At 36.5% G+C, this 19349-nt stretch overlaps 1 protein-coding gene across 2 annotated transcripts in view; it reads right to left on the bottom strand.

The window, feature by feature from the left end:
- Tdrd3 (tudor domain containing 3) overlaps positions 1-19349 on the bottom strand; it is a 127391-nt gene that overhangs the window by 22445 nt on the left and 85597 nt on the right. For both annotated transcript variants that reach the window (XM_031362436.1, XM_031362437.1), the window contains 2 exons: positions 16062-16912; positions 9763-9888 (listed from right to left, as the gene is read on the bottom strand). In XM_031362436.1, the coding sequence (XP_031218296.1) occupies positions 9763-9888; positions 16062-16912 (977 nt within the window). The remainder of the gene's footprint in view (positions 1-9762; positions 9889-16061; positions 16913-19349) is intronic.

Raw genomic sequence — 19349 nt, 5'->3', positions numbered from 1 at the left:
AGAGAAGGGCGGTAAATAGGAGGGGGAGTCACCTAAAAGATACAAAAAGTTTTAAGTATTAAACTGAGCTCTTGAAATGTTTAAGACTTGTTTCATATTTGAAAATACTGATGGAGTCTTTTGGCCATCTTATCAGAAAACATGTTTCTGTACTTTTTACATATTATTGCAAACTTTTTTTTTTAACCTAAGTCTTCTAAGATAAGTGTTTATTATGTAGTCCTAAGACATTCATTAAGTGATACTAAAAATAATTATCAACACTTAAAAGATTATATGATCACAATTTTTAGAGTTTGAACCATATGGAGCTAAATTAAGCTAAATTATAATCCCATGCTTTGCATAATAAGCTCTTTGTAAATCATAACTCAAAGGAGTAATCCTAATATCCTAATAACCATCTGAAAAAAGAAGATATATTTATTCATAATTTTTAAAAAATCAGGGATTATCAAAAAAATCAGAGTCTCAGAAAACCAATATTGTACTTCCAAGGTTAGTTTCTCCACACTATCCCTTCATGTGGAATGAATGAGCTTCAGCAACTGTAACCCAGAGCCATGTTGCCAGACTTCCATTACAGCCTGATGGTCATCTTACCAGTACTAGACAGAAGATAGACCTCCCACATCACATAAACAAGCAACCTATTTTCCAAACTGACTACAGCCTTTTACACAAAAATAACACAGTCCTTGGGAAAAATTACCATATGGAGCTGTGATGTTTAGGTCTGGTATCCTGGAAGGAGTTTTTGATACTGCAATTATATTCATTACTGAGTAATTACTGACTTTCACTGTGTGAGTCCTGACTCAGTTTTTATATAAATTTAAAACTCTGATGCTGTCAGTTTTAGGAAAGATAGCACTTACAGTATACGATCACTGATTATTTATATGGTTCCTTTTATATTCTACCATCTGTATCCAACAGTCAATTCTGACTCCTTTTTTAAGTACCCGGAAAGAGGGTTTTTTTTGTTTTTGTTTTTGTTTTTGTTTTTTGTTTTTGTTTTATGTAAGAATACCCTTCCTCCTCCAAAAGATCTTAGAAATAAACTCTGAAATGAAACTCTGGATCATGCACTCATCTTTTTTAAGGAATGGTACTAGGCATACAGGAACAAGAGACCCTGAAAAGAAGACCAAGAGTCTCTTTCCTAAGGCTTAAAGTAACAACTTCTAATGAGTGTATGAAGACCTGGGAGAATATACTAAGCTACGAGTCAGGGAACCATGCCAATGCTGATGGCGGAAGCTCTGTGGTCCTGTCAGCCGCCTCTCCATTTAGAAATGCCCAGTTGAATTAACTGATTCGGACACTTTTTTATTTAGTAACCAATGGTAGCTTAACAAAATAATAGAAGCTAGATTGTTGGAGAAAAACCAATATGAAAATACCTCATTGTAGGAATCCTAATATGGACTATTAGGTCAGTTTTCAGACAAAGCCTTATCAGGAATGTTACAACAGAAATCTTCCCAAGGAACAATGTCTTAAAATTCATATTTAAAAACTTGCAGAATTAGATAAAATAAAAATAAAATAATCCCCTTTATGCAATAAAATCCAATTACTAAAAACATGAGGACAGAAAGTATCTTAGCATTTTTTTAGGAAATATATTCTGTCCTTTGTTGACATAAGGTAAAACCTTGGAATGTTGGAGAACACTGGTTTTATATATTTAGGGCCATTTTACAGATGGAAATATGAAAGCAAGGGAGAGAAGTAGTTATGCTGCACAGGTTCTCAGGAAAGGGGAACTAAAGAGTTGCATGAGCAAGTGAGTCTATGAAGCTCTATATTTGGTAGACCTAAAGTTCTTATTAATTTGACATCAAATCACAGAAACTCTAACAGAAAACAGACTTAACTCACATTTTCCAAATTTGTATAAGTACTCATGTCCCCAGAACATAGTTGAGGAAACTAGATTGTTCAGGCATGAGGTAGCACATGCACAGTGACTAGCCTTCTTAGGCTGCTGCTCTGGGCTGCTTGACTAGAACCTCTCCCTCCAGTGTGAAGGCCACTGAATGCCACTCACTGTTGCAGCAGCTTCTTTGCCTTTTGACTGGAGCTCTAAGCCAACGACAGGCCATGAGGGAGTCATTTCAAGCCAGAGTGTAAGTAACACTTGCCAGGAGTTTCCAAATTTAACAGAAGTGGAAACTGGAGCACCAAAGTGCTTCCCGCAAGTCTGGGACAAGTCTGCTCTTCGCTAGAAACATGATGATAAAACCTACTGTATATGATTCTGTAATAGACAGAACTAGTCCAGTAGTATACCCACACTTGTGAGTTAAGTCACAAGGAATCAGCCTAGCAGATGATTCAAAAAAATTAAGACAAAAATCAAAGAAAGAATGTTTAGGAAATAGAGTGAAATCAAAGATGGCTGAAAATATAAATAACATTAAATAAGGAAGCAAAAATAACATAAAAATTTAAAAGAAATGGATTATTCACAACTCACTCTATTATAAAATCAAATATATAGAGTATTCATTGCTGAATATTATCAGGCTTCATCAACATCACTGACTAAGGACAGACTAAAGCTACACCAACAGAATTCAACTGAAAAGAAACTGAGTCTATGGCACACAGTGAGGGACAATATTGTCTGTCATTACAGATGCAGAATTCATCAGAAACTTAATTCAAGAAAATCAGACCTTCCAATTTAACAGAATCTTTAAAATGAAATATCATTTAATACTGTTAAGGCACATTTCCAACATAAGGCTGAAATTTCAGGAACAGAAAAAAAACTTAACAAAAATATGGCTCATATTTATTTATTTTGCTACTTGATTTCCTAGGCAATAAGGAGATTAGCAAATATACTTTGCATATATTTGAAAAGGGATGGTAGAACTTACAACAGTGAAATCATGTCTTCAAGGCAAACAGACAGGCAGTATTTACACATAGAATAACCTGTTGACTCAGGTGTCAGAGGGAGAAAAAAAAGTACACATGACAACTCCAGGTCCTTCAGCTGTGCCCTCATCCACTATATCCATAAAAACTGCTTTCAAGGAAAATGTTAAAAAATTGGATTCAGTAGATGATAGTCATAAATTCATTCCTTAATTAACCAACATAATATATTCATAAGCCCATACTTTAGGCTGGCAGCAGTAAAGGAGAGTCTTAAATGATAATAGATTAATATAATGTCTCCTAGAATTATTCGAATATGCAAAAAGGCAACTTTATGCTAACCTGATATGTGATATTAATGTTTAATTTCTGACATAAATTACTTTAAAAACTCTAATTAAAGTTAGGAACAAACCTGAGGAGTATCATTAAAATAACTTTAAAATAAGGCATCATGGGATTGCTAGTACCTACCATGTTACTTCATTTTGTGAGGTATCTCACTTCAGAAAAAAAAAATACAATAATATAATCTATACTTTTACTGATTAATAAAAGGCACCTCAAATTAGTTTAAAACTGTTTGAAAAGGTCTTTAAATATGGCTTAAAGAGATCACAACATTTTTTTATCAAAATTTGACTATTTTATAGATCCTGAAAATTATATAATCTCAATGATAGCATAAAATACCTCTGTAGTACACTCTAAGTGGGTCATGGCTAAGCCTCAAGGTTTTCATAATATTCTATTTACTTTATCTTCTACCACTGATTCTGAGTTTCAAGGGTTACAAACAGTTTTAGGACTGTGTATTTGTGAAAGTATATGGACGAGTGAATGAGGTCCTTCTCCCATGTTAGCTGCTTTTGAACTCCAATAAAGGGCTCAGGTACAGCCCACAACGTCTGGTAGGAATCAATATGATGCTGGGTAACAGATAAAAAAGAAGTAAGCAAATCACATCAAATATAATAGATGTATTAAAGAGAAGCTTAAACCCCATCTGTAGTTCATCTGTGGAATGATGTACTTACAGTATGCATGGATCAGGGTTCAAACACCAGCATCATTAAGATTAATTAAAAACATTAAAAGGCAAACACAGATGAAGCTCTGGGTCCATGATTTAAAAGGATGTTTTAGGTTTAAACTAGACAAACAGTCTGCTTCTGACTTTATACCATTAAAAAAAAAATGAACACTGTCCATATGGTAAACTTTGCAAGTTTCCCAAAATATAGTGAAAAAACAAAACAAAACATGCTTTAGTGTCTTCAAAGGCCAAGGCAAATTTTGTTTTTAGCATTAATATGGGCACTAACTTATCAAAGAATTTAGCAGCAAGGATGGCAAGTCTATAATCAAACAGGCATTTAGACTAAGTACTAATTGTCAAAGCCTCACTGCTACATAACTCTAATAGCTTTTGAAGTTAATAATTTGTATAACAATTGTCATCCCTTTAATGTCTGCTATGACTTTGATATCCTGCACAGGTTGCATACAGCCTAGTTAAATTGCTCACATGCCTTGTCCTTACACTCCACGCTTCTTTAAGTCACTGTTCCATCTGTCCGAAGGCTTTAGCTCCCTTATCAGTACCTAAGTTGGCGTTTTCCTTGTTCCTCTATGCTTTTTTTTTTTTCAGGAAAGTATCTTTAGTGGAATAATTTATGGCTTTTATGAATGCTATTTGAATTTGAAAGAGTAACTTTTAAATGTGTTTTCCAGGATGCTATCATTGAAGGAAAAAAAAAATCTTGCCCAAAGTTATTTCAAAACTAAAACCTCAGATAGAGTCTAATTATGTAACTGAGGATGGTGGTGCGGAGTAAGTAATGAATGTGATCCTGAATTTGTCAACTTCCTGTCTCAGCCTCCAGAATTCTGAGATTTCTAGCATACTACACCTAGCCAGGCTAAATTTTATCGTTTAAATAGGAAGCAAGGCCATACAATATACCTATACTTCTACCTACTCAAGATTGTTTAAGCCCAGGAGAACTCAAGGCCAGCTTGGACAGCATGACAATATTTTGCATTAAAAATCCAAAATCAGACAAGACAATGGATGCAACATTGAAATAAATAGAAAAATAGGAAAATGCATTTTTATTTTCCATTAGTATTTTGTATGCCTGTATGTTCGTATCTGTTTGTGTTTGTGTGTGTGTGTGTGTGTGTGTGTGTGTGTATGTATACTCCTTGCATACCTGTACATATATATATATATGTACATTCCTGTGCATATATACAGGGAGACTGAAGGTAGATGCGACAGTCTTCTATCACTTTACACTTTAGTTTGGGAGATAAACTCTTGCTGAACTTCACTGGCTGTCCAGTGAGCCCAGGATTCTCTTGTCTTCAATTCCTAGCCCGTGGATTAAGGATGTGAAACTGTATGACTGGTTTTTTTACATGGGTGTTGGGGAACAAACTTCAGGTCCTCAGGCTTTTACAAAAAGCATTTTATCCACTGAGTCATTCTGTCAGCTCCAGCAAAAGAATGGTTTTTAATTCATAAGTTCATTACTATACTTTCTTCAACAACAATTTTGTCTTAACTAAAGTGGAATAAAGACTCACCTACTGGAATCTTGCTTTAAGAGTACAAGAGGCAAGAAAAAGACTTACAATGAAGATATCTCCACATAATGGGAATAAGTCTCCTACTTTTGTGTACAGGGTGGAGATTTTTCTGGGTTAATAGATATTCATTATAGAAATACTGCTTTTAGCCTGGAGGTATGTAAGGAGTACTTGCTGATTTATTAAATGACCCCACAGAAAGACACAGAACAGGATGATTCTCTACAATCCATCTGCCACTTTTCAGAATTACTGTCCAAGACCATGTGCATAGTAAGGTTGAAGAATTAACTATTACCACCACAACACTGACTGTCTGGTTGGAATAACAGCAGTTGACAGAAGTACTTGTTGTGAACACTTGGATAGCAGCATGCTCCAAGACACCTCTTAGGACATTAACAGTCTCACAGGCTCTAAGTCTTGAAGGTGCAGGAGACAGCAGTGCTCAAGTGTGAAGTTCAGAAACAACTCCAGGAAAAAGAAGGGTGAATCTGTGCAACGCAGCCAACTATTCTACAGGTTTTCCAAACTGCCTGTGGCAACTTGTGGTTTTCTCTTATTAGTTTTGGAGTTCAAAGGAACCAATTAGGAAGGGGCCTGCGGTGAGGACCATTAGCAGATTTTCTTGCTAATGTTTTCTCATACAATAGAGAGGATTAATGAATGAATATAATGTTTTTTCCATGTATTTTCCATAATGCATCAACTATCTTGCTAAAATAAAGATAGCTCTATATTGTTTCAATAACACACACATGAGCATATCAGCATACAACATACGAACACAAAATAAAAAGAAACTTGTTTTCTATTTATTTTATTTTAGAATGTTTACTGTGTTGTTTTGGGGATGATATAGAGTTCTAAAGAAAGAAGAGTGGAGGAAAATGGCTGGAGCACTTATATAGTTAAAAATAGACTATAACTAGCATGTTATAAGAAATAAATAGGAAGTTCATTACAAGATAGATATTAAAATAAAACTTATTTTATCTTATTATTATTTCTAGATGCCTGTTTTTCTAATGAGAGGAAGGTCGGAAGAAAGAAAGGAAGGAAGGAAGGAAGGAAGGAAGGAAGGAAGGAAGGAAGGAAGGATGGATAAGGATTTGGGTAGGAAAGGATGTAGGGAAGATCTGAAGGGAGTTGGGGGAGTGGAAATTGCAATCAGAATAGACTGTATGAAAAAAATCTATTTCCAATTAAAAAAATTAGAAAATAAAAAATACCTAATGTCTTACAGTAGTAAAAAGATCTAGATATAATCTAGTTGTAATAACAACAAAATGTCAAGGTTAAAGTAACAAGATGTTTAATAAATCATTTTCAAAGAAATCAGAACATGTATTTTGAGTATCTAAAATATCATCCCTGAATATATTCTAGAAATAAAAAGGTGGGCACATCCAGATTGGAAAGGGAAATAAATAAATATCTGGCAACCAACATAAGTAAGATAAGTAACCCCTAAACCTCATGAGAAAAACATTAACACTTAGATTTAAAGCATTAAGTTTTATTTTAATTTTCCATACAACCAACTATTAACTCAGTCTGTAAGTCTCTCAATAGTTCATGCTTTTTACCTGCTGATTTATCCTTACATCACTGAGAAGCAGTACAAGCAACTGGTTTTTATAAAGGCTTTTTTGGTTTCTATGCAAGCCATTTTTGATTGTTCTGCACTTTACTGGAGAAACATACCTTTGCTAAATGATCACTGGTATTTTTAAAAAACTTAAGAGGCGATTTTCCAACACCTTGTGCCAATAACAAACATAAATCTTAATCAAATAAACATAGTATTTTACATAAAAATATACACATATGTATTGCAAGAAAGTAAATGCTGAAAGTTCGATATTGCACAGTGTAAATGAACAGCTATGCTAAGACCTCATAGCAGTTCTCTGTCCTCTGCAGCCCTTTAAAAGTCTGTACTGTACAGTAGATATTTTGCTTATAATTTTGTAAAGCTTTGTAACTTAACCTTGAGACGATCCCAAGGTACAGGAAGAAATGTGCTCATAGACTGTGACACAAATACTCTCGGAGCTAAGAGAATTCTACCTTGATGCTACATCACATGTACTGACATCTGCATAGATTGCATTGCTGCAGTGGATTCTTATGTATGTACCTATGCACACATAGATATTGCTCAAATAGAAGAGAAAATGTTAAGCTGGTGGCATCTATATTTCAAGGAGATGTTTCTCTCAAGTAACTGTTCTTGCAGACAGAAGAATGGCTGCCTTTTCCTCAACAGTGAGATCCACAGTCCAAACTGCATGCAAACTAGTATACATTAATTAATTAATTAATTAATTATTAATTTCCTCCTGCACACAGGAGGAAAAGAATGGCAAAACCTTCAGAAGATGCAGTGATCTTATCCTGCTTCTGAAAAATAGTTTAGATGTCTCATTCCAGCTTTAAAATATGAGGAAGTAAATCATAAATGAGTATTCAACAGAGTATATTGTGGTTCCAAATACAATCAGCAAAGCAGCTCTGACATCTGATAAAGCTATCATTCAGCCACGTTTACACAAATAAAAATCAAGGTAAGGGCCATGAAGACTGTTAAGGCCGAAATGTGGCAGTACAGACTGCAGCACTTCAGGACCACATCCCTCTAAATGAGGGAGTGTCTGTGGAACAACACATGTCATCAGGTCTGACTGACTGCCCTAGAAGAGCAAAAAGACAGGAAGAAAAGCAGATGCTTCCTTTAGGAGAACAGAGTAAAAATCAATCCCTCACTAAGATTTCTAAAAAGTTAAAACTAAATTACAAAAAAAACTCTACTTTGAAGCCAGCATAAGTATTCACACCTGGACTGACAGGTAGAGGCAGAAGGATTGGTTTAGGGTCATCCTTGGCTACATGATGAGTACAGCCTGGGCTCTATGAGACCACCATATATCATGTAAGCCTCTAGATAAAGCAAGTATAATTTTTACATTAAAAATATGACTTCCACTTTGACACTGAATGTTATGACTGAAAACAACTGGGAGCATGTAAAAGTAGCCAGCCATAATTCAACTTCTAGAAGTACAGAGTGAGTAAATAATAAATTTTACCATTAAAATTGGGTTAGAAAGTATTAACAGAAAATGCGGGCAATAAAAATAGCTGTCACATGAGACCAAGAAGAGTAAAGCTATGTGAAAGCGAGTTTTCCGAAGAGAGGAAAAATAAAATTCAGACAATTAGGTTATCTTGGTCTTTTAGAGAAAAACTTTGAAACTTTAGAATAATGAAGCTGAAGGGGATACCCTCTTAAACCAATGAACCAACAGTGATGTCATACTATAAGGTAAAATGATAAATGACAGCTTTTCCTGAATAAAAAAGGGGCAAATATCCATGCCTCTGAATCTGAATGCTACAATTGAGTTTCTGTTCTTGCTTTATTTATATTGGAGGATAAAGACACTAATAAAAACATTTCAGAAAAACCTTAAAACACCAAATCTGAAAGCAGCTCATGAAAGGACAATGCAGGGATCCAAAGATGAGGGATGAGGGCTCCTGGCAAAGTGATATGATTTTCTGTTGTATGTGACACTTTAGGGAAACTGCGACAAATTACTAAAAATGAAGACTGTAGGACACTACTTGTCTAATGGCTATCTGTACTTACGTGTGGATGTTAATCCCTGTATAAAGTCAGGAGAGTCCTATAAAACACATGCTCTATGAGGCCAGAGAAATCCGAACTTAACATGATCAAAGTTATTACACAGTTTGGACAAACTGGTAATAAAATTAATCAAGTAATTACTATGTTGAAATATTTAGTTACTCTGTACATATACATATGTGTAAAGATATGTATGTGGTAAACAATGTACAAAGCCATATATAATTTAAAGTGCTGTTCTTAATTATATAGTTACCTAAAATAATAAACAAGGCATGTATCCTATAGAGATTGAAATTTGACAACTTTTAGGCATAATTTAGCCAAATTTAAAGTAACAATTTGAAAAGGAAAATATGCATAAAACACATACAAATATTTGTGAAACATGGAAGCAAGGGTATCTATTTCCAAAGCATGATATAACAACACATTATACATGGAAGTAATTGCAATGCATTCATTTTAAGTTCCAATAAAGTTGTAATCTTTAGATGGAGTAGCCATTTCAAACAAAATATTTTTCACTTGCCAATTTTGTATGACTATGTCTAATCTTTTAGAGCTATTTATTTTCTTCAAAGTAGCCTTTGTACAGAATTTGGATCACGTACCCATGCCTCTGTCTGAACAGGCTTGATATTGCTTAGTAGCACCTCTTCATAGTTTCCGTAGTCCGTGAACTTAACGACCGCTGTCATACCCGAAGAATGCAAGGCCTCAACTTCTGCTCGGTAAAACTGAAGGAGCAAAGAAATTTGAAACAGGACATCAGTGCTGCCTACAAAGACAGTGTCTAGATAACAAAGTTCATGTTCTCCACATTCTTCTAAAAGCTGAGTTATCTAAGTATGTACCAGGAAAAACTTGGTTCCTTTTGCATTACAGTAACAACTAGTACATCTCACATAAGTATCAAATTAGTCCCTGCTGTTTCCTCCTGTGTCTGGGTGCTAATAACTTTAGAGCAACATGCTTGGGTATCATCCATCCCTCCCTCCCTTCCTCTATTGCTTTAGACTCACTATTATGTTGGGCGTTGTTTGATTACATATTTCAGTCTTAAACTTTTCAAATTACCTAAGTTTACATAAGTTCAACAGTCATCCTGTATCCTAGGAAAATAAATGCCTGCTTAGCAACTCAACAGTTTAATCTTTAGCCCTTCTGATCCCATAATGTAACTGAAAGTGTAGGACCCACTTCATCTGGTTTTTATCTTCAGCTCTCTAAAATACAACCCTGACACAGAAGTGAGTTGTTAAAAGCCTTATAAGAAACCTAGCACCAAATAAAGCCATATACTTAATTTCTTTTTTAAAAACTAGCTATAGTTTTATAAAAGTTATCCATGTTAAAACAACAACAGCAACAAAACTTCTCTATAATGTGGAAATTAGTGCGATAGAGTTGTAATGGCTTGCTATTTAAAAAAGCTTAGAATTCAGGAAGAGCTTCCTGTGTCAATTGAACACATTTAAAGACAAAGAATATTCAGCCAACTCAAGTATATTCAAGGGATGTTATGGGGCCACAAACATGCACACAGCAAAATAGAAGTTTTAAAGTAATTATGATATGACATGACTGCTCAACAAACAACAAAATGAGGACTAGGTAAGTAATAACTGCCATATAATGAAGGGTCTACTAACAGCTTGTATTTCATGCATAGGGAAAAGATTTTAAGTGGAATGGATTATAGTACTGCAGTATCAGTGAAAGACTTGACAGATCTGAGATTGCAGGCAAGAAAAACAATCTGAAGGTTATTATTATAATATTCAAGTCCAGAGGGAGAAATTAGTTGAATTAATTTTAGTGTAATTAGAGATGGAAAAATGCCTCAAATTCTCAGTTCTTCTATGAAAATGAAACAAGTATTGTGAGGAATTATGTAAACATTAGAATATACTTGTTGAATATCTCCAAAACATAATCATAGTAAAAATTAAGATATGGTTTCCTAATGGTAGTTATAGCCCATTTTTTTTCCTACATTTCTATCTTTGCTTTTATTTAAAAAAAAAAAAAAAGAATGTGAAAGTTGTATCTCCTTGACAAAACACTTAAATATGCCTCTTAAGCTGGGTAGCTTTCGGGGTAACTATGAATAGTGCCAATTTTTAATACTTGAGTATAATCTAGAATCCAAGACACCCATCTATCTGAAAGTATACATGCCAGTGTATATGAAAGTGATCACCTTAAAAGATCCTCCAGTTGTTCTAGAACACTATAATAGCTCAAAATGTTTTGACTATTACGACAGTCTGGACTATCATTATAAACCTATTCAACCCATGCAACAAATGAATTCAGCACATTGGTTTTTTTCCTAAATTCTTAATCAGTCTTTATTTTGATAAAGTACCAATTAAGTATAGGCTACCATAATGATAAATAACTAGAATGTTTCATTGAAAAGAAATGCTGTCATTGATCCTACAACACACACACTGAGGTGTGCCAAGTTATAGGAGGCATTTGGGTATGCAGAGTCTGAACTAACCAACCTACATATTCTCAGCCTAGGGGGGGAGAGAGAGACCAGAAAATGGAAAGATTCCCATGCTCACTGAAAGATTAATACTATGAAAATGACTATTCTGCCAAAAAGACTATTATGCTGCTAAATAAACACAATATTAAACCAACTTCTAACTTGTTAAATTCATAGATCAGTCTGAGAAGCTATTTTAGTAGATGTCGATTAACACAGTTATCCACAACTAATTAAACTTAAGAGAGTAAGAGACCATAGAATGCTAATCCGTAACGGTAACACAAAGACTGTACCCAGCCTCCCAGGCCGCAGGGAGGCAAAGGAGCCCACGGTGGTGGGTGACTGCAGGAAACACTGCCTTCTGGACAGAGCAGGGCACTGCATGAACTCATAGCAGCTGTGACAGTATGGACAAAACCTGTGCAAGCTGAGGCCACACCAATTCCCAGCAAGGAAAGGTAGGCTGGGCACACAGTCCCACTCCAACTCCAAGCCTTGAAGCTAACGGCACAGCCTTTTAAAGTTGGAAATTATATTTTAAAACGGGGCATGAAACTAAACAGAATTCTTAAAAGATGAAAAACAAATGGCCAAGAAACATTTTTTTTAAATGTTCAATATCCTTAATCACCAGGGATATGGAAATTAAAACTATTTTCATTTTATCCCCATCAGAAAGGCTAAGGTCCAAAAAACAAATGTCAGTAAGTGTCAGGATGAATGAGGGAAAGGCAGCCACTCACTGCTGGTGAGAGGACAAACTGTGTAGTCTGTGGAGGTGAGGGAGAGCAGATCTTCCATGAGACCTAGCCACATCACTTGGGACTGAAAGGACAATGAGAGGACTCTGCACCCTACTAGAGATGCCCGTGCTCACCAATGCTCTACTCACTGCAACAGCTAGGAAGGGGACTCAGCCTAGATGTCTCTCAGCTTAGGAATGGAGAATGGAAATTTGTTATTCAATATTATTCAGTTATTAAGGAAAATAAAATTATGAAATTCACAGGTAAATGGAGGTAAACCAGACTAATAAAGACAAATGTCGCATTTTTCTCTCATTTGTGAATATTAGCTTCAATCATCAGCTATGCATGCTTCATCTGGAATAGCCAAAGAGATCTGGAAGGTAGTAAAGGCCAATAGGTAGAAAGGGAAGTAATTGGAAGGAAATATAAAATAAAAATAATGGAATAACAGGAAGGAACATGGGTAAAGGACAATAAAGACCTTTAGAAAAAATCATATGGTAACCTGCTAGCATACTTCAGATGCTTCGTGTTCTCTCTCTCTCTCTCTCTCTCTCTCTCTCTCTCTCTCTCACACACACACACACACACACACACACACACACACACACAGAGACAAAAAGAGAAGACCCTATAGCAAGAAGACAATCCCTTTATAAGCCATTCACAAGCTAACAAACAAAAGCCCTATGCCAAGAATGGATTAGTGCTTTTCCAATTGTTGGCCAGTGAGTTCTCACAGACTCCAAACATTACAGGTTAGTGCCAGGCACTGGTTGCCCTCCAGAACTTGATGGTAAGACCCTACTGCTGAAGAGAGTACATACTTAAGTCACAGGACATGGAGATAGCAAGCTGTTACTAACCTGGATGCTCCATTTCTACTAGCTAATGTTCACAGTTCTGAGAGGCGCTATGCACACTACTATAGGAGAAAAGTAAACATCAATCTAATCTAGGTATAAACCCTGCCAACAACAATAATGACTACCCTAGCAAGACATGCCCAATAGGACAAAAGAGGCATGAACAGAATGAGTATAACCAGCCACTGTTTAATTGGATCTAAGGTCAACTTCACAAGTTGAAACCTATACCTGGCACTATCAGGGCTTAGAATCTATGGTTGGAGAAGTCCTAGTCACTATGGTAGAACCTACTACTATTATTCAGCTAGACGGACATAGTGTTAGACTGTTATACCCATAGATTACCGCAACTATCAACTCACATGAGAAAAGCTTCTATTTACAGTAGATGGTGATTAACAAAGAGACCAGCAATTGGCCAAGGTACACCAAACAAAAGACTATGGAATGTTCAGTCCTAAGTGCAGCATATAAGTCATACTCCTACCCCCATGGATCAAGGACCATGGAAGGGGAAGGGCCAAAAAAGAGACAGAGGCAGTGGATGACTAAAGAAGTTCTGTCTGGACACAGCAGGCAGTAAGGTCTATATATGAACTCACAGTGGTTGTGAGAGCATGGGAGGATCCACTGGCCATTGATAGTTGCTGCAAGAGGGAGAGTCAGTTCTCTTTTTCTTTTTTTTAAATTGTTTCATGCATATATATGTATGTAAACATTTCTTTTTTTTTCATTTTATTAATTAATTTTTTACTAGATATTTTTGTTAGATATTTTCTTTATTTACATGTCATATGATATCTCCTTTCCCAGTTTCCCCTCCGAAAAAACAAAGAAAAAAAAAATTTAAAAAAAAAAAAAAAAAAAAAAAAAAAAAAAAAAAAAAAAAAACCCTGTTCCCTCCCCTCTCCCCCTGCTCTCCAACCCACCCTCTTCCACTTCCTGGCCCTGGCATTCCCCTACACTGGGGCATAAAACCTTCACAGGGGCAAGGGCCTCTTCTCTCATTGATGACCAACTAGGCCATCCTCTGCTATACATATGCTGCTGGAGCAATTAGTCCCACCATGTGTACTCTTTGGTTGGTGGTTTAGTCCCTGGGAGCTCTGAGGGTACTAGTTAGTTCATATTGTTGTTTGTCCTAAAGGGCTGCAAGCTCTTCAGCTCCTTGGGTCCTTTCTCTAGCTCCTTCACTGGGGACCCTGTGCTCAGTCCAATGGATGGCTGTGAGCCTCTACTTCTGTACAGATGTCTATAGAACTTTTTATCCTAAAACAAAAGGATATACCTTCTTCTCAGCACCTCATGGTACCTTCTCCAAAATTGACCACATAATTGGTCACAAATCAGGCCTCAACAGATACAAGAAGATTGAAATAATTCCTTGCATCCTATCAGATCCCCATGGACTAAGGGTGCTCCTCAATAACAACATAAACAATAGAAAGTTCACATACACGTAGAAGCTTAACAACACACTACTCAATGATAACTTCGTCAAGGAAGGAATAAATAAAGAAATTAAAGACTTTCTAGAGTTTAATGAAAATGAAGCCACAACATACCCAAACTTATGGGATACAATGAAAGCAGCCCTAAGAGGAAAACTCATAGCTTTAAGTGCCTCCAAAAAGAAACTGGAGCGCGCATACACCAGCAATTTGACAGCACATCTGAAAGCTCTAGAACAAAAAGAAGCAAATTCACCCACAAGGAGTTGAAGGCACAAAATAATCAAACTCAGGGCTGAAATCAACCAAATAGAAACAAACAGAACTATGCAAAGAGCCTTGAGAGTCAGTTTTCTTTAGGGATGAATTCCCTGGTAAGCTGACTATGCTGTAGTCAAAGACTCCACATCTAACACTGTGGGCAGTGCAAATTGGACTTGATGAGTATAATATTTTTTAAAGATTTTTTTTATGTGCACTGGTGTCTTGCCTGTGTGTATATATCTGGATAAGGGTATGAGATCCTCTGGGGCTGGAGTTACAGACTCCATGGAGTGCCATGTGTGTGCTGGAAATTGAACCCTGGTCCTACGGATTAGCAGCCAGTGCTCTTATCTGCTGAGCTACCTCTCCAGCTCCCCGTGTATAAAAAATTTAAAAACAGGACACAAAGTTGGGTAAGTAGGGAGCAAGTAGTGGAGTGGAGTTAGGAAAGGTAACAAACATGACTAAAACACACTACACAAAATCCTCATTGAACTCATAAAATTAAAAACAACATTCTGGGTTTTCTTCCATTGCATGCCCACCAAGTCTCCCAGCTCTGAAAAGATCCTTATCACTCTATTCTTCTGTCTTTTCCCCATCTTCTCCATTCCCACCATGGCTTTTTTCTGTCCCTTTCAGGCAACAAATACGTATTAATTCATTTATTACAAGGTGAAAACTAGCTTATATGCATTTCTTTTTTTTACAGGCTGAATATATATATTCTCTTTAAATGAAAACCTCACATAATTTTGTACCAATGAAATTATTTTCCCCCTTGGAAATGAGTAAAATTTGCAAGAAAGTAAGCACTTCTAATTTAGCAAATAGTATGTGAACTATGGCTGAACTAAGTTTAATTATTTTTCATACGGTTCCCATATGTAAGCTAAAACAAATTCTGCCTCAGCATACAGAAAAAAATATTAAATGTTTTATGAATTATATACCTACAAATCTCCTTAAGGGCTCAAAACAGGTATGTTTACAGAATATAACATACAGATAATTTCTACAGAGTCCCACAAGAATATTGCATAACATGGAGCAGCGTGTTTGTGACATTCATACCTTGTTGTCTTCCCAATAAAGTGCAAAACATTCATCTCCAGGTTTCCACAGTTTTGCATACTCCACGGGAATCGATGATTCTATCACCTTTTCAGGCTTGATTGGCCCAGATCTTCTTTTGGGCCCACTATTATAAAATATTTTGTCATCGTAGGGCACAGCTGTGACAGGTCCTGCTGGCTTAATCGGTCCTACGCGTCTTCCTTTCAGAGGCATTTCTGTTTCCCCATTCGGAACACCAACAAAACTACTACTTTGGATAGGATTCTGGTAATCGGTATTTACACTAAAATGTTTTTCAATTTTTAGGCCACTAAAAGCTTCACTATTCATTGTCCGTGATTTCCTGTCATAAAAATGATCAGGATTACCTGTTTGGTTTTCTCTTTTCCCACGTTTTTGATTACTATAATCTACGAATTCTGGAGGAAGTGGGTGTTCTTTTGCCTCTGCATACAGAGGGCCTCTTCCTGATCTGTTCTGCATGGAGTTATCTCTCTTTTTAAAAGCACCATCATTGTGCTGAAATCCTAGAGGATACAAAGCGTCTTTAGTTCTGTCAGATCTAGAATACAGCCTATCACACTTGATCCTCTCTTCTGCCCACATATCAGAACCTGAAGAACTACTCGGTCTTTCGGAGCCTCTATTTCTAGATAATCCGCTGTTCTCTAAGGTTGACTTCAAATTGGGGGTGTCTCTTTGAAAGCGAGGAGGTTTCTCATTTCTTGGCTGCCTGGTGTCGTTTCGAGGAAGATGTCTTGATTGACTGCCATCCTTTACACCATTTTGCTCAGTGTTCGACACTCTGTGCTGTCCTTGGTGAAGGTGCTGTGGCTGTGACTTAGCTTCTAAAAGGCAGAAGAACATCACGCACATTAGAATTAAGACAGCATTGATAGTTGTTTTTCAAATGCCTAAACTTACATTGGTAGAAGGTTACTATGCTAACATCTCCTATCTTCATCCCGTGTTCTTATCTCTCAGCATCTTCTGAGTTCTAGTAATTTACCATTAAGTCTTCCTGGTTAGCACATTAAAAAGTTAAGCAGTGATGTGAGTCAAAATAAAAGTAGTTTAGAGCTGCTAACTTATTCTATGTCAAATGAGGAGATTACACACACAGATAACTTTCTTTTACTGTCTGACACACACAAAAAAATGCCTATGGTATTACCAAATATATGGCTTATCTTTGATGACCATATTTCAGTTTTTTTGGTTGTTTGTTCTGACATAAATCAGTATCAAGATTCAGGTCCTTGTGCATTGCCTGAGATCACCAGATTTCCAAAGATGGGCACTAACAACATTTGGTTAACCTATTTCCTACATTGCAAGAAAACTACCTTCATTGTTTTCTAGACATTAAATGCCAATTTATTGTGTAGCTATATGTTTCCAACACTTACTAGAAGCAAGAGAATTGTCAGATAAACTGCTTAGGTCAACAAGAATAAAAAAGATGTTTTGTTCTAAGTCAGAGATTATAAGTTGAAATTCAAAATGACGAGCAAGCAAATACAAGAAAACTCATCATAGCAGATGTACTATGTTTGACATTTAAAGTAAAATGAATTCCTAGGTAAGTTTCTATATGCACACTAACCATCTATTAATTATGACAAAAAGAAATACCCAAGGCTTCAAATGCCTGCCAACTAGATTTATGAGAAACTTTCCCTAAGAGTATCTATCTTATAAACATACTCAAATGTCTTATTTTTTACAATCATACTCAATATAGAAATCTTTCTTCTTATTTTTTTAATTTTTGTTTATGGAGAAGGTTGTGTGTGTGTGTGTGTGTGTGTATGGTGTATGGCATGGGTGTGTGCATAAGTCAGATCACTCGAGCTGGAATTATAAGCAGATGTAATCCACCTGATGAGTGCTGGGAACTGAACTCAGGTCCTCTGGAGAACCAGCGAGCACTCAACTGCTGCGACATCTCTCTACACTCAGTCTGTTTTGGAGACTCTTCCAACATTAGGATTTGTCTAGGAATAAAGACTTAGGGAACAAAGAAGACAGGTGACACACAGGATGAGTATGCTCAACAGAAAGGCATGTCAGAGACCAAAGCAGCTCTCTGATGGCTACTCAGGGTATGACACAGCCTTCACACAGTATCAGAATACAGAAACATGGACACCTAATTAACAAAGCAGGCTGAGGTTCCTTATTGAGTGTACTCAAGAAAATTTTGTTGCCAAAATAAATCAAATTTGACTTGCCACTAGCTAGATATGGAAATATATTTGGGGAGTAAGATTTTGGGCTTTCTATGTTTACGACTTGTTTTTCCTTTAAACTATTTTAGTCAGGGTCACTGATATTCCTGAAAGTCAAAAGACATTAGAAAAGAAGCATGTGACCGTGAGAGTAACTGCTAGAAAAATACATAGAAAGAAGGTCGAACTGGACCTAAGAGCTGTGAGATGAGTTTATCTCAGTTTTGAAAGAAAAACAGAGAAAAGCAAAATTTTCTAGTCTAAAATTAGGGTTAAGAGGCATGTGTTTAGATGATTCTTATGTAACAATTTAATTTGTTTACTCTAGGACAAGTATCCACAAGAAATTCCGAGGTTGCTTATCTTACTGCATGAGGGTAAAAAGGAAATGTCATTCCTTTTAACTGTCAAAATATCATTTCTAATATTGGCTATTAATAATAAAATAAAACAAGTAATTTTACTACTAAAGAACATACACGTCAAATTATAATTATTATGCTGAGATATGCCAAGGGCCATCTTCCACTTGGAGAAGGGTTCCTGAGAGAAGGGGTGTCTGGGAGCTTCAAAACACATGACTCAAATCATTGGTCCAAGCTGAAGGCTGAGTTGTGCTCAAGATGACTCCCTAGACAGCTCTCTCTATACAAAGCTCTCTAGTCTGTTTGAGACAGCTTTCTGCTCAAAACAGCTCTCTCATGCTAGGAAAAACTCTAAAAGCTCTCTGAATAGCTCATGGGTTTTCTGATCAGAGTCAGAAAAGCTGCTATAAAAAATTCTTGGAGAAGTAGACCTTAGGCACAAGCTCCGAAGCCAGTCCCACAAGACCCAGAGGAAGCTCCACTTCCAGGCACTCTAACACGCCCAGGATCAGAGGTGAGGAGGACACAACATCTGTCCCAACAACATCTGACCAGCAGGACCAAACACATAGGAACTCCTGCAGCCCAGGTCAGGTTCCTTCCTGTCTGTCTGGGCCAGCCATGCCCTGAGCAGACCTTGGGCGAAAACTCTGCAGCCAGTCCCAAAACACACAGAGGAAGCTCCATTC

Source organism: Mastomys coucha, unplaced genomic scaffold, assembly GCF_008632895.1.
Source record: "Mastomys coucha isolate ucsf_1 unplaced genomic scaffold, UCSF_Mcou_1 pScaffold9, whole genome shotgun sequence".
Taxonomy (NCBI): Eukaryota; Metazoa; Chordata; class Mammalia; order Rodentia; family Muridae; genus Mastomys; species Mastomys coucha.
This window is presented reverse-complemented; position numbering and strand designations above follow the sequence as displayed.